Source organism: Mus musculus, chromosome 2, assembly GCF_000001635.26.
Source record: "Mus musculus strain C57BL/6J chromosome 2, GRCm38.p6 C57BL/6J".
Lineage (NCBI taxonomy): Eukaryota > Metazoa > Chordata > Mammalia > Rodentia > Muridae > Mus > Mus musculus.
In genome coordinates this window covers 21,205,401-21,228,488 of record NC_000068.7, presented here as the reverse complement: position 1 = coordinate 21,228,488, position 23,088 = coordinate 21,205,401, and the positions used below count along the sequence as shown (strand labels likewise).

The following is a 23,088-nucleotide window of genomic DNA, read 5'->3' as shown; positions in this document are numbered from 1 at the left end:
GCCTTCAAAAGGAGATGTTGAACTCTCAGCTCCTTGAGCGCCATGCCTGCCTGGACACTGCCATACTTCCTGCCATGGTGATAATGGACTGAACCTCAGAACCTGTAATCCAGGCCAAATTAAATGTTGTCCTTTATAAGAGTTGCTTTGAACATGGTGTCTGTTCACAGCAATGGGAACCCTAACTAAGACAGGGGCAGTGGTCAAAGAGCTGAGTAGAAAAAAATACGGATTTTTTTGTTGTTTTGTTTGTGTGTCTATTATATGATATAGCAACTACACTTAGTAATTATGCATATTTCAAAGTACTAAAAGAATAAATTTTAAATGTTTTTACTACACACACAAGAGGAGTATTTGAGGTATGTATTTATACAATTTGTATAATTTGTACAATTACATTTATAATCTGTTAATATATACAATCATACATAATTTTAATTTTCCAATTTACAGCAAAAATTCTTAAAAAGGAAGTGGCACCTAGCTGAGAGTCCACTTCTACATTCTCCATTCTTTTTATAACCCCATGACTGGTACACATGTGCTTACCAGGTGAGAATTTCTGTGGATTCAGAATAAATTCAGTTGACATAGTTGTGCCTTACTATATTAGACTATAATTATACTATATTATATATAATGCTTGCTCAGAAAGATATGAAGATGGCTCAGTGTTGATCTTCCAAAGAACCAGGGTTCGGTCCCCAGCACTAACAATCATCTTTAAGTCCAGTTTCAGAGGATCTGAAGCCTTCTTCTGGCCTCTGTGGGCACTGGGTCCATGTGGTGCTGCAGCCCATGTTGGGTGAGCCAACTCTCCCTTGTTCATGCCCTCAGAACAGTGAGGGGCCTCGCCAGCCCTGCACAGCCCTCAGATGTGAACATGGCCCCAGGCAGCAGTCCAGACCAGGGACATCATCATGGCTTTACCATGGTGGTGACATTGGCCAAAGGCATCCCCACAAGCCCACTGCTGCAGGTCCACAGATATGGTCCTGGGGGGTGGGGGCAGCACTCACCAGTATGTCACCATGGCCTCAGACATCAGCACAGGTGACTCACATCAGGTTGTTGCTTGCCACCTTCGAGTCTCCAGCTCTGCCTCTGTTCATAATGCACACACCGTTGTTTCTCTTTCTCTTCCATCTGTCCTCCACTTACTTGCTCATCTGAGTGGCACCCAGGACCTCTGAGTGTCTCCTAGTGGCACTGGGCAGGCATCATCTCGGGTATGTTCTGCCCTACCCCCTCCAAGTGGTGCCCAAATAGAGAATTTTAAAGAGATTACTTAGAAAAAAATGGTCAGTCCCAAGTGAAGTGGATCACCTCCCATATCTTGAGTCGAGATTACTTTCAGTTTCTTTTTTACTTATCAAACTGTTAGACCTAGGTGGTCATTTCTCATCCACAAGGATGTCATGCAATAAGATGGTGTTCTAGCACATGTCTATGCACATCCCACCCAACAATTCTAAGGAACACTGCTTTCAAATAAATGGCAAACTAGCTTTCTGTTCTGTTCTTTGGAGGCCTACATGGGAATTTTGTAATTCAATGTAAATCTTTATATTTTAAAAGTAATTAATTTATAATATATGGATTATGTATGTTTCTGATGCATATATGACTGTGTCTATGTCATGTGAGTATTGTAACAGTTGTCAAAGTTTGGTCCAGGTCTTCCACCCAGACCCATGCTCCTAGAAATAAGACTCAGACTCAAAATATATTTACAAATACCTTGGCCATATTGCTGGGCTCTAATCTAACTAGAATCATAAATTAAATTAACCCATTTATTTATTCTAACCTACATTCTGCTACATGGCTGGTTACCTGTGCTCAGGTGCCATGTGTTAGTCTTAACACATCTTTCCAGCAATCTCCTACCTGGCTCTATCCAAATTCTTTCTCCTCCCAGATGTCCCACCTTCTATTTCCTTCCTAAGCCATAGGTCATAGGCTTTTTAATTGACAAGTGATATATTCATATAGTACACAAGTATACTACACAGTATACTACAAACACTGGGTTGTAGAATTACTTCAAAGATCAAGAGAAAGATGTAAGCTCGTGATGAGCTAGGGAAACCAAATTTTCCTCAAATAGTCCTAGACTCGTTGTTCAGCCTTGTTTGCTCTGGAGTCTTGGTGATTTCTTTCCCTAGCACTCAAGAAAGGACCCAGTATAGTTTTGGGGGATCTCAAGTATGGAAATAAGAGAGAAGATATACTCCAGAAATCAGAACAGCAATGACCCTATAAGTATTTGTCCTTTGTTCAGGACTTAGCACTACACTCAGTTTGCACATCTATTTATTTTCAATATTGTTAGTGTAGAAGCTTGTAGGTTCAATGCATAAATAAAATGTCCAAGTCTGTTCATAGTAGACATGAGTAAGACTATGCTATCAGTAAATAGTAAAAAACTTGAACTGAATTAGACTTTTTGCCATAATTGACCAGGGCAAAGATGACTCTTGCGTTAACTTTAATGATTTCTCCTTTTTATAAAATGCATTTCAACCTTTTATAAACATAGGGTACATTTCTATCATCTGGGAATTTGAAGGTTTTTTTTTAAGTTCTGTTCTCTATTAAATAACTATTGTATTTCCTGTTTCACTTGGAAAGAAAGTAAAAATAAGAGAGTTCAAGAATTTTTGCCAGCTCTGTCTTATTCTAAAGTACACAGCATGAACCTGACTACGCTGTCACTTCTCTGTGGCTTACAGAATGTCATTGCATCAATAAGCTAATGCTCATCTGACTAAATTAAAAAACACAAGGACTACTATTGTCTTAGCTAGGGTTTTACTGTTGTGAACAGACACTATGACCAAAGCAACTCCTATAAGGATGACATTTAATTGGAGCCGGCATACAGGTTCAGAGGTTCAGTCCAGTATCATCAAGGTATCATCAATGCATGGCAGCATGTAGGCAGCCATGGTGTAGGAGCAGCTGAGAGTTCTACATCTTCATCTGAAGGCTGCTAGCAGAATACTGGCTTCCAGGTAGCTAAGACTAGGGTGTAAAAGCTCATGTCCATAGTGACACACCTACTCCAACAAGGCCACACCTCCTAATAGTGCCACTCTCTGAACCAAGCATATACAAACCATCACAACTATTTCTACAAGTCTTCCTAAGAGAAAGACATTTCTTAACTAAAGGGGGAAATGGCCACTGAACCAGGGGAGGCAGCAAAATCCAGCATCCTCAAGAAGAAAAGGAAATTTTCTTTCAAGAAGAAGCCTGAAACTTGGGGCTAGCTGCAATAGAGCAGCACAAAGAAAAAGTTCCAGAATGCATCCCTAGAGGATTAGAATGGATGAACATGTTTAAGGTGGCCCATGATACACCCCAATAAAAACACAAGCACAGAATTCTTTATTTTTTACAAATTTAAATTTTTAAATCTCAGGTGATTTTGTTTTTGGTAAGGCAGAGTCTCAAGTATCTGAGGTTAGCACTGAGCTCTGTGGCCAACATGGCTTTAGGCTTCTGATCTTCCTGCCTCTGCTTCTCAGGTGCTGGGGTAGGATCACAGGCGTGTATTACCACATCCAGTTTATGTAGTGCTGGAGATTGAACTCTGGGCCTGAGCTTTAGATCCATCATTCTCATTTTTTAACCCTAATTTTAAGTTCTCTGGTGTACAGATACAAGAAGAGAATATCTATTTAGTTGATATTGATTCTATATAGGCACACTGCTTGAAATTCAGAAAAAGGACCGTAGTAATGTATCCATACAATCTGGTCACATCAGCTGGTCTTCCACAGGACCCGGGAGAGTGAAAGGTCAGTCTTCATCATCTGAAGCTTTATTTCTTAAATTTTTAAAATTTCATTTAGTGTGTGTATGTGTGTGCATGTGTGTGTGTCCCACTGGTTCTCAGGGATCCAATTCCAACCACTAACAAAGACACCTAATATCAGTGTCTCACATCGTCCTAGAGATTCTAGCTGACATTTGGAGGAACAAAATGAGAAGAGAAGAAAGATACAAAACTACAATTTGGAGCTTATATAATTATCTATCTAGAAAAATAACCCAAAAGATATGAAAGCTTAACACTGGTGCTGGATTGTGAGGAGCGGGTGTGGCAGCAGTCCCAAGATGGCACCCGGGACTGCAGCTAAGTCTTATGACTTGCACCTGACTTCCTCTTACACCTGAAAATAAGCCACGACCATCGTGAGAGCTGCACAGGTGCACCATGATGCTGGTGGTTTAAAAAGTCCATATTTGGTGGAGACATGCCCCTGCCGCCCTGATTGGCTGAAGCTGCGTGCCTGGTGAGGTGACGTGGACTGCTGTGAGTAGATGGGGACTCAGAGTATATAAGAGTGAGAGGCCCGGGTTAGAGAGGGAGAAAGATGAAGGGAGATAGATGAGGAAAAAGATGAAGAGAGAGAGAGGAAGACTGAAGTTTGCTGAATAAACTGCTGTTAGAAGGACTGGTGCTCGTGTCGTTCTTGCTGGTCGAGAGCGGACGCGACACTGGATATCAAATTATGAAACTGTTCTTTTGTCCGTGCCACTTACAATCACATAACTACTTATATCCAAGCAACCACTTACATCCGCAGTGTGAACTGTGAAATATCTAGAGATTAGCCTGACATACAACATCAAGATCTCTGTGTGGCCTGTGTATGAAAGGCTTCTTCCCCAGTGCACCTTCACACCCTCATACCCTCTACTCTCCTACTCCTCCACCCCCTACCCCACTCACCACCCCACCCACCACCCCGAACACCAAAAGCTTCCTCCTGAGCCCTCTATGCTCTAGGCAGTACCAGTGCTTTTTGATGAGAATAGTCAGATTCAGGTCCTTGGAGCCTTACTCTCAGAAGAGTCTGCAGGACTGGTCCTGCTGCTTTGCTTTTGGCCAGAAGGTAAGCAATGCCTCCTACTGCCCTCTCACCATGGTATAATATGAGAGATGGGATTAGATCATGGTCTGGACACTCCAAAACAGGAGCCAAAATAGACGCTTCTTCTTGTTGAAGTTGATTACCTCAGATGTTCTGTAAAAGTAACAGAAAGCCTGCAGACACAATGGCAGGGAAAAAATCATCACATTGTAAAACTGCCTTCTGGGATTATCCGAATAAGTGGACTATCTCCAGTGTTGTTCAGAAAGGCAATTATTACAAAGAGGTCAACTTTCCTCAAATTATTCTTTTCACAGAATAAAAAATGTAACTAGCTTTATGTTAAGTTGACACAAGTTAGTTAGTGATTGATGGAGGAGGGCCCAGCACTTCCTGAGCTGGTGGGCCTGGGTTCAGTAAGAAACCACAAGGAGCAAGCCAGGAAGCAGCACCCTACCATGGCCTCTGCATCAGCTCCTGACTCCAGGTTTCTGCCCTGCTTAAGCTGATGATGAACTATATTGTGAAAGTGTAAGCTAAATAAAACCTTCCCTACTCCCTACACACACACACACACACACACACACACACACACACACACACACCTCTAGCTTTCTAAATAAAGTATCTAAAACTGACTTTGAAACTTCTGTGAAACTACTAAGGGTTGTGGTTAGTTCAAGCTACTTTGAGGCTCCAACTGAAAGCAAGGTATTTTGCAGACACTATCCCTTAAAGCCGTGAAACTCCACCTCATAGCTCTGTTTCCGTTCATTTACTTCCACCATTCTGTGAACCTGACACATCTCTATTTGGCCTCTCAGCTCGGCTTCCCAAATCCGAACACTTTGAAGGACAACTATGATACAGTGAGTGTGTCTCTTCAGGGCTACGCTTGGACTTTGGCCCAGCAAACCATTACTATTGGGGCAGCTCTGCAATCACGCATGTTATCACTGATGTCAAGGGTTGGGTTTTATGGAGTGCCCTTTGTTGTTTTTGACACCACTGTGATCTTGAGACATTCTGCACAACTGCAGGTATCTGATCCTGGGTTTCACTGTCTCCTCTGTATGGCTCCTGGCATTCCCATCACATGATTCTTCGGATGACACGGCTTCCCTTGCTGGTCTTTCCAAGATACTTCTCACTCTGTGTTTCCACACCTTAGTGGATAGAATTGTCTTCCTCTAATGTCTTGTTTCATTTGCTTTTTTATCTTTCCCATTCATTCTTATCATTTGGGTTTGACCTATGGGTCCTTAGACTTTCAAATCCAGTTCTATGGTCATCTCCCAAAACTATGTGTACTTGTTCTCAAGTTTTCCCTAACAATCCTGAGTTCCTTGCTCGTGACTGGTAGTTAACAGCAAAAATGCCCCAGAAAACAAACAGCTCAACTATAGTGCATGGAGTGTCTTCTAATGATTTACAATAATCTTCCCAACAATCTTTTGACTTTATTATCCTCATTTTATAGATGAGACATAAATACACTTCATAATTTACCCTATTGGTGTATTCATCACTTTTCTCATCACTGTGACCAAAGTCCTGAGGAAAACAAAAGTTGAATGAGGAATCACTTATTCTGAGTCACAGTTTCAGAGGTGTCAGTCTACAGTGGAGAAGTGTGTAGCAGAGCACTTCAGAAAGTAGAGAGAAAGGGATACTGGCTCCCTACTTTTCTCTCTTAGTCTCTCCTGATTATACTTCAGATGAGTTATCTTTTCTCACTCAGGCCTCCACATGCATCCGGAGCTTTGACTCACCAATCTCCTGAGGGATTCTAAATCAAGTCAAGTTAAAAATGCAGATTTGCAGAGAAATAGTTTGATTACCACTACATACCTCGGGCAGCTCACAAGTACCTACAGCTCTAGCTATAGGGGATTAGGAGCCCTCTTCTGGCCCCATTGGGCCCTCAAATGAATATGTGCATACACACATGCAGATATGCATAGACATAAACAAACAAACAAAAACTAAAACAGAAAGAAATGTAGTTTGATCTTTTCTTAAAATCATGGGGGTGTTGAGTGGAGTGTGGAATCCCAGCACTTGGGAGGCAGAGGCAGATGGGTCTCTGAGTTCAAGGCCAGCTGGGTCTGCACAGTGAGTTCCAAGACAGCCAGAGTTACATAGTTAGACCCTGTCTCAAAAAGCAAAACAACAACAACAAAAAGGCATTGGGGCAAGTCATATAAAGATTCCTTTACCACTAGAGACCAACATCTAAGAATGGATTAGGAAAAGCCCATCGTGTCCCCCCTGATTCCCAGCCTGCCATGTAAGTTCCACGTGATCACCCCACTTGAAGTGTCCTAAGGGCTGAGAACAGCTCTGTGAGACGTTGGCTCACAAATGAAATCCAATCTGATTTGGCTGTTGGTTGGAGCCACAGCCTGTGCTTCTCTGCTTCTCATCAGCCATGACTGCTTGATGTCAAGACCCTGGCTAGGGTTTGAGCTTCTCAGTTTCTGGGCTTGTTCTTCCTCATGTGGACCTAGGCCCACCGGCCTTGTGCCTGTCATTTCTCATGGAATGTTCAAACTCAAAGACATGATGTGGCATGTGCAGACAGGATGGAGAGGGTCTCCAACAGTCCTCCTCCAGCTGCCTCTAAACGCTCAGCTGGTTTTACCTCTGTGTTCATGTTTCCACTTTCCAATTCAAAGTTCTCACATCCTCTCTCAACTCTTTCCCTCCTTTTCTTGCTAATGTTGCTTGACTTTACTGCCACCTCTGTGACCTGCGGTTTCATGGGAGAGCCAGATGTAGCTGTGGGACTTTGCTAATTGTTCCCACAGAAGATTTGCAAGGGAACTGTGCAGATGCCATTTGTGCCAACAGTGTTATACAATTTTTGTTGTGGTGTGGGGTTAGGGTGCAGGGGGTGCAAGAATGCTTCAGAAATTATATGTAAGGCAATCCAGAGGTAAAAGGTAGAAACTACAGCAACTATTATGGCCAAGAGAGTACTCTCTGGGATATGAAGTAGTTAAATAAGGCCTTGTCAGTCCCACTGTGTATGTGATTCTTTCTGCTCTATATGCTGGCTAGGGATGCTGCAAAGACCATCGGAAATACCTGCTTCCATTGCTACTTTTAGGACACCCAAATCAACCCAACCCACAACAACAACAACAACAAAACCTACCATGCAAGAAAAGAAAAGTAGTCTTTAAGATTGACGAAACTGGGGCTAGAGCTATGGCTCAGAGGTAAGAGCATTTGTTACTCTTGTAGAGGACTCAAGGTCAATTCCAGCACCTCCATGGTGGCTTACAACTGTCTATACCTCAGTTCCAGGGATCCAGTGCCACCTTATGGTTCCCACAGGCATGCAGGTGGTACACAGACATATCTATGAGCAAAACACTAATATACATAAATAAATGCCCCCAAAAATGTTTTTAAAGATGGCTAGAAAGTAAGTGTTCAAGAAAAGGAAAAACTAAAATCTAAACCAGAAGTCTAAGATCTTTCTTCCCTTTTATAACCAAAAAGTACTAGAAAAGGTAAATTTGCCTGCAAATGAAAGGACTTATTATAACCTTAGCTTCTTCTCCTTGCTGGTGCCTTTTCTAATAGCAGAGGGATAGGGGCCTGGTGGAGAGATGTCTCATTGATTGCCAATACTTCTTTGAAATGACAAGAGGGAAGAGCAAGGTTAGAAAGCTGTGATTCCGACCACCCTGCTTGCTACTGCAGCACAAGAGACGTCTTCAGTCAAAATAAGGTACAAGAGTTTGTCAGTTTAATTATGCATGCTTTCTCTACCCATGATTCCTCTGAGTAATCAAATATGAGTGGCCAAACAGAATGAGAGACCAGTATCTCCTAGTAGTCAGCTGGGATCTAATCCTGCTGCTGACATACAATACCCTTGTCCAAAAAAAAAAAAAGAAAGAAAGAAACAAAAGTAATTGGCATCTGTGAATGAACCTTCAAAGTCTGTGTTCACCATCAGGTTAAATTTATAAGAGGAAAAACTGGGATTCATGTGTCCTAAGTATGAAGATTTGCATAGATGGTACTTAAACTGCCAACAGTTCCAGAGACAACGACTTTGAGGTTTTTGAACAAAAACAAAAACCAACAACAACAAAAATAAAAACCACCTTGTTTTAAGTTGTTGAAAAATTGAGCAAGAGTCTACTTTCTTGGCTTAAAACTCAGATTAGCTTGCAGTCAGCAAACTGTCAATTTTTTTTCACCCAAATACAACAGCTTCTATTAATATCTTAGACCTCTAAAGGTGGGAACTAACACACAAGAATTAAATTTTGAGTACAGCCACCTTTTAGCAGAATTCTTAGGGTGTTTGGGCAAACCTATCTGTCAATATACCTGTACGTTTGTACTGTATTTTACAAAGTATTTAAACTGGTCTGGTTTGTAAAAGAATTATTTTTTTCTTCAAAATTATTTGTATAATTGTTAATCACTAAATATTTAAATATTTAAGACAAGTTTTATTCCATTTATTTCTTCATTTGTACATTTCTGTGTGAGCTCTCCCACTCACTCACACGTGTGGAAGTAACAAAGACAGCTTGCAAGACTTAGTTCTCACACTTCCACCAAGTGAGTCCTAGCAATCAAACTTGGGTCAACAGTCTTGGCAGCAAGCACATCTCACCATCTTTAAAATATATTTTAAAAAACATGTCAACATAAACTTCCCCCTTTACTTCCAAGAAAGTAGTAAAGAACAAAATAGTGTCTTCTGGATATGACAGACTGCTGCACTGAAGAGTTTGTGTGTGTTACTGTGACTGTAAAAGATGGAGCCAGTCAACATTTCAGCATGGATGGGCTAAGGCTATGAAGTCTCCTGGGAGAAGAGCCCTTTTTCTTCCAGAGTGTGATCTGTGATAGGTCACTCACATTCCATCAGATGGCTCCGCACCCATGTTCATTTGGTTAACATTAATTACACACAAAGAAAGCCATAGTCACATACACAATGTAAGTGTTGAAAGGAAGCAATAGAGAGAAAAGAAACGAAAAAAAAAAAGATAGGAAAAAGCTGCACAAGGAAACAGAGGCCTAGATGAACACTATTCCTCATCAAAGCCTTGGGAAGCAGAAGGCTATCTCAGCATCCTTTCTGGAAGATAACATGCATGCTTTAAATGTCCATGCCCTTTAAGAATTCCACTTCAACAAATTTGCCATGAATAATCGAAATGATATAAGTAGATTGAAACAGTAGAGGAGGGATTAAATATTGATGTACATCTATGAGCTATTTAAAATTATGCTCATAATTATTGACAGATTTGTACAATCCTGTTCATTTGTCTGTGTATACGTGTGTTTATGTGTGAGGGTGGTTATGCATATGTGAAGGGCAGGTCAGCCTCAGGTTTCTTTCCTTAGGTGCAGTCTAACTTGGTTTGTTTGGTAGAGTCTCTTACTGATTGGAAGCTCACCCAGTAGACGAGGCTGGCAGTCCGGCACACACACACACACACACACACACACACACACACACACCCCACTCAGGATTCATCTGTCTCAACACCCAGTACTGGGATTATAAGCATGCACCATCATCTCTGGCATTTTAAACACAGATTCTGGAAATAAACTCTGGTCCTCATCTTGTATAGCAAAGACTTTGCCAACAGAGCACATCTGGTGAAGCTTTAAAGAGAGGTTATTAAATGGCATGAATTCAGGTATATCCTGAACATAAGTCCAGTATGTTTTCACCAAGAAGAGACAGAATTTTGTGCTAAAAAGGGCAGATGATCAAACACCATGAGGTGCAGGATTCATCACTGTCTATATATTATTAGTGATAGAATTCTCAAATCATGAACAAAAAACTATCTTCCTGGTGTGACTGCCTCTTGAAATGACCATTTATTATAACTAGTAGAGCATATAATATGGCCCAAATGGATGACTCCAAGTCCAAATTCTTGAACTGTGTGACTTTGTTACTCCAGTCATCAGGAACTGCAACTTATTTATGTACAACTTGAATCTAACTGGGCTTGCCACCTGCTTTAAGCACGCAATGCAGTGGAAGAGATGTTTTGGAGCGTTCTGTGTCTCCCAGGGATACACTATGGTTGTGTAGACTTCTACTTCTACTTCTGGAATATGACAACTAGAGAAAAGTTGATTACCCCTGTAAAGAAGACAGGCGAAGAGGTCTGGGCTGGGGTGGGTTGAATAGCATATGTAGAGAGGAGAAGGGCAGAGAAGAAAGGATGTGTGCTTTGGCCCAGGTACTAGCCTTCTAATGGCTCTGTACCTGTAAGTTTTAATTCCTCTACCTCCACCCAGTTCCCAACATGATCTCTCTCTAAAATATATATATATGTATATATGTATGGGGTGTGTGTGTATTGGAGAGATCTGGAGATGGAGGACATGTTCTTGCAGAGGTGGCCAAGAGGACATGTTCATGCAGAGGGCCACATGGTGGCTCACAACTATCCATAAGCCCAGTTCTAAGGAATCCGATGCTCTCTTCTGACCTCTAAGAATATGAGCAATACACACTTCTAAAACAACCTTTTAAAAGAGGACTATGGTATTCAACTTAAACTCATTCAGTCACATTACATAGCTCTCAGAAATGTTTGAACCTGTAGATCTTGCCTGACATCCTGGCTTCATCTCCAGATACCCTTTGTTTCAGACAAAATGAACACTACTTTCCACACTCTATGTCAAATTCCTTCCAGCCCCTATATGCCTATTTAACTTTCCCTTAAATTTTAAGATTTGGATCCCATGTATGTCATCATGTCCCCTAGAATATTTATTTTAAAATTGTCATGTGTACATTTGCCTGTATATATGTCTGTGCACAGTGCACATGTCTGGTACCTGCATTAACCAGACAGAAGACTCCATCTCCTGGAACTGGAAGTATAGATGGTTGTGAACTGCCATGTGGGTGCTCCGTGATCAAACCTGTATCCTGTGGAAGAGTAGCCAGGGCACTTGACAGCTGAGTCATCTCTCCAGCCTTCAGATTCACAAAGTTAAGACAACTAACAACCAAAACCAAGTCAGGCTTTTGGAAGAAAAGCAGTAGAGAGATGATGCTGTGTCTTGCCTACTTCACTTGCTTGTTCTCTCAGCATGTAGATGGTTATCTCATGTCTTCACGTGGTCTTTGGGTCTCCATCATCCTCAGCTCCTCTTGTTTGTTTCTTTTGAGACAGGGTTTCTCTTTATAGTCCTGACTGCCTTGGAGCTCACTCTGTAGAACAGACTGGCTACAAACTCAAGAGAGATCCATCAGACTCTGCCTCCCAAGTGCTGGTACAGAAGGTATGCACCACCACACCCAGCTTCAGCTCACTCTCCTCCCACGTGACTTAGATAGTAAACTAAACATAGCAAAATTGGTATTAAAGAAAAAAAGAAACTGACTTCAGACATGGAATTTGGGATAGCTACTTCTTGGGGGAGGAATATATGTACCTCTTAAGGTGCCAGAGGTGAAGATGTCTGTGGTGCTCTGCTCTTACTCCAGAGACTCATGCACCTCAGTATTTATAACCTACCTCCACTCACTGTACAGTGGAGACAAGAAAGTGGAATCAATCCTACAGCCTTTGCAGCACTGTCTTGGTTAGAGCAAGGAGGAATGCAGAAGGTAGACGTGTGGGTTTTGCTATGAATGCTAAACTATGTAAAGAGCATGTAAATACCACAGGAAGACAGGATCCCTGGAGACATTGAAGGAACAAGAGAGGGAGGAAGCAAGATATCATACTGAAGCATGTTATCAGAGTTGAAGGACACTGGACACAAGGCTTACATGGACACTAGCCCTTGAAAGGAGGACTGCATCCTAGGTCACATGGGAGGAAAGTGAACATCTCTACTCTTTACAAGGGAGAGCTGAAGCTAGGTGTGGCCATGCATGCCTTTAGTCCCAACACTTAGGAGGCAGAGGCAGGTGGATCTCTGTGAGTTTGCAGCCAGCCTGGTCTACAGAGTGAGTTCCAGGGCAGCCAGGGCTACACAGAGAAACCCTGTCTCAAATGAAACAAACAAAAAAGAGAAGCTTGAGAGTGACAGGGACCCAAAGGCCACATGAAGACATGAGGTAACCATCTAGATACTGAGAGAATAATCATATAACAACCAGTGAAACAGGAAGTCACAGTGTCTTCTCTCTCTACTGCTTAACTTCCAAACGCTGACCCTCAGGACCTACATCCACTATGAAGCCTGCTTACTTTACAGCAGTATTTCCCTTCTGTTGGCTCACCTATTCATTTAGAGACAGTTTTCCCATGTAGCACAGCCTGGTCTCAAGCTCGCAATTCTCCTGCCTCTGTTTCCCAGGTGATGAGAGCTTAGATGAGTGACACCTCACCTTATTCCCTCTTCTGTTAAACTCTGCCCTACCTGGATGCAGCGTTGGCTTTTTATGTATTCCCACACTATTTTGCAGTAATTATTTTGTGTTGTACATCACTTGGACTTCATGTGCTCTTTCATGAGTTGCTGAGTCCAAAATTGAAGGCTCAACATTATCCCCTTATTTTTAAAGTAGATTATCATGCATATGCAGAGTAACATTAGGATAATTTTTTTCTTTTATGGATAATTTTCTAAGTCTACTGAAACAAATATTCTGAAATGATAGAATGTGTACACAAATACAGAGCTTTGAGTCTCTATTAACAAAAAGTGTTTCAAGTATTGTTTGTTTGTTTGTTTGTTTGTTTGTTTGTTTTAAACAGGACCTCATGTATCCCAGGCTGGCCTCAAACTGTGTGACTAAACATGACCTTTTCCTACTGCGTCTACCTTCCTAGGTGCTAAGGATGGAACCCAGGGTTTTGTGCACTGTACAGGGACATCCCTGGCCTCCATTATAAGCCCTAGAACTACATTTTAGAAGCAAAACCAGAGAGCTGATATTAACATGTAAATGGTTTAATTTAAAACTTGTATAACAAATTGCTTATTGCCCATTAAAACTATTAACCTTTTTCATCATTTCAATGTTGAACATTTCTCTGAAAGGTAACCAGAAGCAGACTGTCATGGGCAATAGCAAATGCTGTGAGGAATGCCATCTTGTGGTGGGGAGCAGCCCATTGCATGTCTTCATTCAGTCACACCCTTCAATCCAGAAAGTAAATACTCAGGAAATATACAAACCACAATTAAGATCACTGTCACTACACAGCAATGGAAATGAAACACAGTTACCATTTTGTGTGGATTTAGGTACCCCAAAATGTTTTTTTAAGTGAAACAAATAGGACCAGACTAAAAATAATACAGAAGAGCTGCTGTCTATAACTGAACTTTAATAAAGCATCTTAAACATTACTAATCTTGGATCACCTTTCTCTTGAAGTAGGTGACTTTGTTTCCGTGTTCACTACTTCACAGTTCTGTCAACTGCTACATCCTACATCGGCCTGATTTTCAAACTTCACCAGCACTAACTACAGACATTCAAAGAGCAGTGAATGGGCCACGAAATCTCTAGCTGGACAGTGTACATGTCATCAAGTATTGTCCAAAATGGAATTTGAAAGGGGTTAAAAACGATGATTCTAATCCTAGTGAGCTTACTACTTCCTCTATGTTAGCTAACTATCTCAAGCACAAATTGTTCAATAAACACTAAATGACTAGATATGCAGCACCTAACTGCATTTAAATATTTGTAAATGCTATGCTAAATACCAGATATTTTGTTCCACTCAGAAGTGTTGGGTAAAGGAGAAACTGCCATACCAACAAGTGCAGAAAATAAAGCATGATAGCAGAGGGTTCCAGGTACTATGCTGGCCTCCGTCTCTTAGTCCAGAGATCAGATGCACACATAAACATTTACATAAAATAAAGCAAATGCTATTGTAGTCCAAATCAATGTTTGAGATTTATTATTGCTCCTTTCCAAGAAAAACCCCTACTCAGACTTCCTTACAAACCAATTTTGGATGAGTTTTTCTGCATGACTCTTCAGGACATCCACATCAGCTACACAAACCTGGTAATCCATCTTCTCCTTCTGCTTCATTCTCTCTAGCAGAGCCTCGTGAGGAGGGGGCAATGCATTGTACGAGCTCAGTAAGTAAAGCTGGCTGGACGACGTCTGGTTGAGTTCTTTAATCCCCAGTGCCTGCATGATAGCAGGGGCAAACTTGGAGTAGTGAGCTGTGGATGCAATGAGCACTGGGCAGCTTTTGTCTTGCATCTTGTCTGCAACCACTTTTGCAACAGCGGTATGTGGATCCAAAATATAGCCTGATGCATTGTAGGTAGTGCTGATAGCTGCGAGGCATTCTCCCTCAGAGCACCAGTCGGCAACAAACTCTTGCTGCAGCTTCTCGACCAGCATCTTCTCAATCCGGAAGTGAAGCTGACTCTCTAACTGATGGTATAAATTTGCCATTAACTGTCCGTCTTTGTTAGCCATCAAGTATAAATGTCGCTCCAGGTTGGAAGACTTGAGAATATCTATTGATGGTGAAAAGGTTTGTGCTAATTTCCTATTCCTTAGATCATAATGTCCAGTTTTTATGAAGTCAGTCAAAACGTGGTTCTGATTAGAGGCACAGATAAATTTTCGAATAGGGATTCCCATCATCTTGGCATACACTGCCGCCAACACGTTCCCAAAGTTTCCTGTGGGAACACAGACATCTACTGGGCTTCCAAAAGAAATAAACCGTTGGTTAACAAGCTCAAGGTATGCAGAGGCATGATAAACTATCTGCGGAAGTAGTCGAGCCCAATTTATAGAATTAGCTGAACTTAAGATTGTTCCATATTCCACAGCCAGAAAGCCAGTAAAATCAGAATCATTAAATATTTTTCTAATAGCTGTCTGGCAAAAATCAAAATCTGACCTGACACCTATTGCCCAACCATTTTCTCTCTGACTGCCAATTATCTCTGCTTTCTGGAAATCACTAACTCCGTTCTCTGGAAAAAATGTGACCACAGCTATTCTTTCCTTATCATTTTTATTAAGATGGCTAAACCCATTTAAGACTGCACTCCCAGTGTCTCCTGAAGTGGCTACAAGTATCACATAATTGCAACCTGGTGGGATACAGTAGGCAAAAATATGAGGCATAAGCTGTAAAGACAAATCCTTAAAGGACCCCGTTGGGCCATAGAACAACTCCAAGATGAACTGATTGCCAGAAAGGTGCCTGACAGGGGCAACTTTGGAGCAGGCAAAGTTTTCCCCATAAGCAGTTTCAATCATTTCTCCTAATTTGGCAGCAGGTATGTCCGCAGGGTGAATGCACCTTTCCAAGAGCACCTGTGCTCTTTCTATGTAGGTTGCTCCTATTAGGTTATTCCACTCCCCAGGACTTAGTTTTGGAAACTCCTTCTCAGGAACAAAGAGGCCACCATCAGAAGCCAATCCCTCAACTACAGCTTCACTGAAGTATTTTGGTGGAAACTTCTTGTCATGATCTTTAAGACAAACATGCCTTGTTGAAATGAATGTCTCTGAATCCACGTCTTGGTATCTTTTAACCACATCAAGCACTTTGTCTGCAACCTCCTCAGCTGAAGCCCCACTCTCACAGAAGACTCGGGCATCGTACCACTTCTTATAGTACAGTCTTACGTGCTTCAGCGAGTCTCTCAGAGATGCTCCAGTGTTCTGGCCAACAATCCTATCAATTCTCATTGATTTCAGACGACTAATTATATCTGTTAGAGGCACATCTAGGTATACAACAATTCCATTTTTCTTCAGATGCCACATGCTAGCATCATGCATGGGATTGGACCCACTGAGGGAAATCACACTTCCAGATGCAGACAAGTTTAACACTGTTTTTCCTTCCTCTTCTAAAAATCGCTCATTACCAACATCCTGCAATTTTTCAGATGCGCTCATATTCCAGGCTTTCTCAAGGACATCACTATCTACATCGATGACACAACAGCCTAGTTTGTCACCTAATATTCTGCCAACTGTTGTTTTCCCAGAACCAGGCGGCCCCATCAGGACAATATTTTTGTCTCCAACAAGAGAGTGGGTGGAGTGCCATGACTTCCCTGATTCTGCACGTGCAGAGGCTCGTGGAAGCAGGAGCTGTGTGCGGCTCTGCACTTTAACCAGCAGGCTAGAAAGACACTCCTGTGCTATCTGTTTCAAATGGTGACATCTGGTCAAGGTCAGCATTTCTTTTCAGTTTTCTGACCAGGCCAACCTAGGGGTTGGCTTCAGCCCTTTTTTAAGACACAAAAAAGGCATGTGATTACTGCTAACATCCTGACAGAACTGAATATATACATGCACTCAATACACAGATGTTCAAATTACTTCAAATCGATGGGACACTTTAAAAGTCTTATAATAAATACTGTGCACTATTCTTCTTAACAAGGTATTATAACTATGACATATTAATTACGTAACCAATGAGCCTCATCGTGCCATTTCCATCAGGCTTTTATTACGTTCTGATTATCTTTCCTCCACTCCCTCCCACCCCCTCCTCCCCCACCTCCTCCCTCCAAGGCCCTCTGCTATTGTCATGTCTATTTTGTTCTTTGAGAAAAAAAACAGCATTGGTTAATATCCTCTCAAATTTCAGGACACCAATAAAATGAGATTCAAAATGAAGTGTATGACTGAGGATTACAAAGAGCAAATAGACAGCAGAAATACTATTCAGAAAATACCTTATCAGAAAGACTTTAAAAATACAGTATCTCAAAAAAAAATACAGTATCTCCTACTAGTGTCCCCTTTCCTTGTAAAAATACTGTAGGAAACACTGGGTTACGATTTGTTGGCTTATAACACAGAGTATGTGTAGTTACACAAATACTCATTTGCAATTCACAAAAGCTGAGCTACAGTCTTAATATTCAATTTATCTTTATGATCATGTCAACTGACTATCGTTATTTATTAACTTCTCATAAAATCCACAATAGAAGACTGGAGTAAATGACCACACTTGCTCGTAAGATACGACTTTCTACACTGAGTCCAAGTGCGCCCTTTCCCTTCCTATATGCACACTGCTGAGGACCATGTTTATATATTTTCATATTGGATGCCTTTAAAAGGCCATAGTGGAATGGATAATGGACAAAAATTAATAAAGATTAACCAGCAAAGTCCTCACTTGTTTGCGTTACTGCAGCATCATTAGTGGTTGAACTTAAATTCTAGACTTGAGATAAACAGCCAAGAAACACATAAAGATACTCAGTGCTGAAAGGATACCACTTTGGCATCTCGAGATGATCTACAATTTTCAATACCGATCCAACCCGTCTTTGGAAATGTACTCATTTTTAAAACAAAACATGCCAGGTATCAAGTATTGTGTTAATAACTTGTAACATTTCTTAAATTGACTGATGTAGCTTTATAGGTACAGAGTGAGGCCTTTTACACACTCTCTGATAGAACTAGTATGCAACTAAACTACATCAAAAATTAAGTGGTATATTTACTCATAAAAATTTTCCAACAGTTCACTGCTTTTGACACTACCTAAACTCTGTTTTACAATAAAATCTTTAGACCGTTTTTTAAAATCTAACTCTAAATTTTACTTACAAGCAAGCTGGCCTGTCAAGAGGAAAACTTCATTTCCTTATTTGGCTTTGTGTGGTGCTGTGCTTAACTCACTGAAGTGGAAGCACACCATTACAGGAACCACAGACGAAGAGTGTACTGAGTCTGAGGCAAAGTCGATCTTTGCAAAAAGCAGGGTCTACAACGAAAAAGAATTTCAAGTTAATCCTAACTTCATACAGTATCTTAAAATTTTATGCATAAATATTTCAAAATGGCACTTGAAATTTGTAAATGACAAGGAAAATTTTTTCATGTTTCCAAATCTATTATTGAATAATTAAAATACTGGGCTTTTATCTTGAAAATTTTATCATATAAATGTATTTTAGTAACAGTATTGAAGTTATTTGAATCATCAAGCAATAAAAGACAACATATCCAGGGCTGGAGTGATGGCTCAGAAGTTAAGAGCACTGGCTCTTGCAGAGGACCGGGATTTGATTTAGTGCCCACACAGTGGCTCAAAACCATTTATAAACTCTAGTTTCAGGGAATCTGACACCTCTTCTAACCTCTATAGGAACCAGATAGGCACATAATGTGCACTATACAGAGAAACCCTGTCTCGAAAAACAAAAAACAAAACAAAACAAAATGACAACATAACCAAATAGTAGCAATTGCAGTATCTTTCATTATGACCTCTGACTTTAATTTTTTTAACTGTATGTTTAATGCTGAGGGCAGATTGGTAAACTAAAAGCTATGCAATGAGTACCTAAACTGTTCTTTCAGATTTTCCTGTTCATCTAAGCCACTCTGAAAACCCTGTAAGCCTCTGCTATCCACACACAGGTCTTAGCTACTGAAATAGATCTATGGTAAATTCAAAGTGTATATTCTGGTAAGTATCACAGAACTATTTGTGGGACTATGATAGGCAACCTATTTTGGTTGAATGGGGCTCACTCTAGCGACCAAGTAGAGAACTCTACAAGGGACAGAAAAGTGAGCCACATTCCCAGAGACAGGTGCCTGACACCACAGAGCCCCCACAGTTTCCTGACTATAGCCAAATATCCTCCTCCCCACAGTTACCTGGCAACAGCAAGATAGCCCAGCCCACTATAAAAGGAACTGCTTGACCCCCTCCTCCCTCTCTTTAAGCTCTCACCTTTCTTACTCTCATCTCTAGCCCTCCTTCTCTCTCTCCCTTCCCCCCTCTTTCCACATGGCAGTGGTCGGTCTCCCTCTTTCTACCTTCTCTCTTCCCCCCTGCCTTTCTACACATCCGTGTATGGGATGCCCAAAGCTGGGCACTTGGTGCCTGGGACTGCCCCTTGTCCACAATCCGCCAAGCTGGGGTCAGTGGCTTCACACAGCCAGACACCCACCTGGGGCCACTAGAAAGCATGCTGCAGTCTTCCACCACCCAGAGCAATGGAACTCTGGCAGGATGCGGGTTTTCTCCCACTCCCCTCTTTCCCCCACACCCACGGTCCCACAAATATTAATATTAGTAATTTCCAGTCAATGATAGATATCAAATAATCTACAGACAGAATCAAATTATCCAGAGATAAGACCAAGGATATCATGTATAAATTTCAAAGAAAACCAGTTTGCCATGCAGTCTGATACACTCTCTGAAGCCAAGCAAAGCCTAGTGAAAACATTTAATTTAAATCACTCAGCAATTCACAAAATTGTACTTTGGTAGTGTGTGTTAGCATTACCTACTTTTTTTTTTTTTCTTTCGAGACAGGGTTTCTCTGTGTAGCCCTGGCTATCCTGGAACTCACTCTCTAGACCAGGCTGGCCTGGAACTCAGAAATCGCCTGCCTCTGCCTCCCAAGTGCTAGAATTAAAGGTGTGCACCACCACTGCCCAGCAGCACTACCTGCTTTTATGGACACCTCAAAACAACATAATTAATCCTCTGTTTCTGCACATGCATAGGAACACACACTCTTAGGTACACACATGCATTAAACAACTCACAATGCACGCACACACACACAAGACATGGTGGACTACCTGAGTAGCTGAGTAGCTGGTTTGTTCTTATTGTCTTCATAGACAATGAATATTTCATGTTTGATTCAACATTTTACACAGGTTACTTAATATCCATTCCATAAAGAGCAGACAGTGGAAAGGCAAACACTACACATATTAACTTTCCTTACTTTCTCCAGTCTTCCTCGGGCCTACCACCCCATGGTCTCACTTCAAAATTTACCTCATTTCCTCTTTCTAAACAATACTGGCAGGTCTAAGTAAACTTATAAATTCAACTTATAAATTCTGCATCCATACAATTTCACAGTAAATGGGCTCATTAGACTAGCAAAAGGCAGGCAAGTGCGATGACAAATGGCAAATAAAAGAATATCCTTCCAATTCTGTCTTAAACTACATACTAAAGTTTGTTTTGTAATATTCAGCCATAAAAATAACTTTGGAGCCTCTCTGGCCAAGTCTTAGTTGAGCTAATTAAAAGACAGAAGAAGATGGACTAATCCTCCACTGCTGCCCGTTTACCTGTAATCCGAGTCTTCACTGTATTCTCCTTTATGTAGTTATGTAGTTTATGTAGTTAGGGTCACTCCCACCACCCATGAACTGGTGAGCGTGGCCACTATGAATTCCTAAGTGAGACGCTGGGTTGGGTTCCCATGAGCCTTTAGTCACAATACTTTTTCCAATGAATATATTAATATATATACACATATATATGCTGCTCATTAATTAATAGGAATGAAGCCAGCAGCACTCTTAACTCATTCCTGAATGAAGCTCATCTTAACATACCTGCTTTCTCTGTATACACACCAGTCTCGTCATACTTTGGACTACTACCTGAGTACTCAGTTTAGGGATCACTTTAAGTGGCCACTGAAACCATAAGAATGCAAAGCATGTGGCATGTTTTGCAGAATATAGAAAGGATATATGTTACTGAAACCCCACACAAGACAAAACACAGCTGGCCTCACTTCAGCTGGAAACATCACATACCACGCTTCCAAATTTTCACTGCCATGCCTACGTCCATAAATTACTAATAATGTGTGGCTAAGTATTGAAGAATTATGAATAAACTTGAACAAATGAGACACTGACATACAGAATCCATGAATAATGTCTGCTAACTTTATGTCGTTCCCCTTTAGTGAAAGCTGCATTCTTACACCCCTTTTCACGTATCAGCTGCTTCTAATTAGAACATGCCTTGGGTTGTCAACCTGGTTCCGACTACTGGCCTCAAATACCTGAATCCTTGGGTTCTATCCTGAGGTCAGGAAGGTATATGCCTTGGCTAATGGCTATCAAGTTGGTTAATACTGTTTACATTCTATGAATTCACGATTCAACAGTTAACATGCACAGGAGCATATATCCAACAAGGAAGTTTTTCTCTTTACATGTTAAGTAAAAAGCAGCAGAGAAATCATTTTTTTTCAAAAGCAAAAATTGGTGCTCCCTATCCACCCCTTAATCTATGGAATGTTTTTAAAGAAACCCAATCTGCTGTGAAATAAGGAAACACATCACCCCACCCCAAAAGATTATTCATCTGAACCGTGGGCTGCCCAGAAAAAAAATAGATAAATTCTATCAAACCGAAAAACGGGAAACTAAATTGTTTCTTTATTCTTATCGAATAAAATTTAGCAGAAGCCTCCAATCACGACTTGCATTGAGCGAGGCCTTCCAAGTGAGGACTGAAAAGTTCACTAAGCCACCAGGCCATTTAACCCAGCCACCAGGCAGTGAGAATTGAAGAACTGATGCACCTGACTTCCCTGGCAGGGCAACTGCCAAGTGGATTTAGACCCACGAAATTTCCTCCCAAATCCCAGGGCCAAAGGATGTGACTGGGTGAAGGCTTTCAAATGAGAGTGCAATCACAAGTGCATATGCATGAACGGGAGATCAAACAGCTCAAACGAAATATAAGCACTTCTCGGAGAGGAAAAAAACAAAAACATGTCAAAAAGGGAGTCAAGGGCTGAAACCTGGGCAAAATTCGAGGCCCTCTTCCAAAGGCTGGTCCTCCTGGCGCCGGGTAGCGCTCGCGCACGCACCGTGGAGACAGAGCACCGCAGGGCCCGCCGCAGGGTCCGGTGCGACAGGTGGATGGCAAAGAGAGGCCTGATGGGGCACGACGGAAGGGGGGATGCTAGGGTAACAACTCTCGCTGGCTTTCCATTCCTCCTCCATTAACTCACCAAGAAAACCACCCAAAGAAGAGGAAAGAGAGAAAGGGAGAAAGGGAAGCGCCTTCGGCACCGCCTGGCAACCTCAGCCGGCAAGCCCGCCCCAAGCTGCTGCTTCTGCGCCTGCGCTGACTGCGCGCTGCGCCACTAGGCCAACCACGTAACCCAGACGCCCCGCCCATTACCCCGAGGCTCCTCCCCTTCCCCGTCGATCGCTCCACCTCCGCAGGGGCGCGGCCTGAATGTTGGAAACTATTATGTGACGCGTGCGTGTCTGTCCTGCTCCCTATTGTAGAATTTTTCTTTCCAGATGTACCGAGGAAAACCACAAAATGTTTGGGTGCGGGGGGGGGGGACAATGTTTTCATGTCGTCTTTTCCAAAGACGCAGGAACGTCTTTTTCCTTACGTTTTTCTCAGACAGAAGAGGTTACAAAAAAGGAATCAGATAAAAGCCA

General features: G+C 41.6%; 1 protein-coding gene across 8 annotated transcripts; it reads right to left on the bottom strand.

Moving 5' to 3' along the window:
- Nucleotides 1-354: 354 nt before the first annotated feature.
- Thnsl1 (threonine synthase-like 1 (bacterial)) lies at nucleotides 355-23,064 on the bottom strand. 8 transcript variants are annotated; one of them, XM_006497433.3, is made up of 3 exons: nucleotides 23,040-23,064; nucleotides 18,448-18,604; nucleotides 355-17,099 (listed from the first exon to the last, which is right to left on the bottom strand). In XM_006497433.3, the coding sequence occupies exon 3, from the start codon at nucleotides 17,050-17,052 to the stop codon at nucleotides 14,809-14,811; it is 2,244 nt and encodes a 747-aa protein (XP_006497496.1). In that variant the 5' UTR covers nucleotides 17,053-17,099; nucleotides 18,448-18,604; nucleotides 23,040-23,064; the 3' UTR covers nucleotides 355-14,808. The 8 variants fall into 8 exon arrangements, with proteins under 8 accessions (XP_006497496.1, XP_006497494.1, XP_006497495.1 ...); XM_006497431.4 differs by lacking the exon at nucleotides 23,040-23,064 and adding an exon at nucleotides 22,431-22,767 and having other exon boundaries at nucleotides 13,474-17,099; XM_006497432.4 differs by lacking the exon at nucleotides 23,040-23,064 and adding an exon at nucleotides 22,500-22,767 and having other exon boundaries at nucleotides 13,474-17,099.
- Nucleotides 23,065-23,088: the final 24 nt, after the last annotated feature.

Bases quoted from the DNA above. Each gene is read 5' to 3' on its own strand.
- Thnsl1 (XM_006497433.3), bottom strand. From the start codon at position 17,052: ATGCTGACCTTGACCAGATGTCACCATTTGAAACAGATAGCACAGGAG.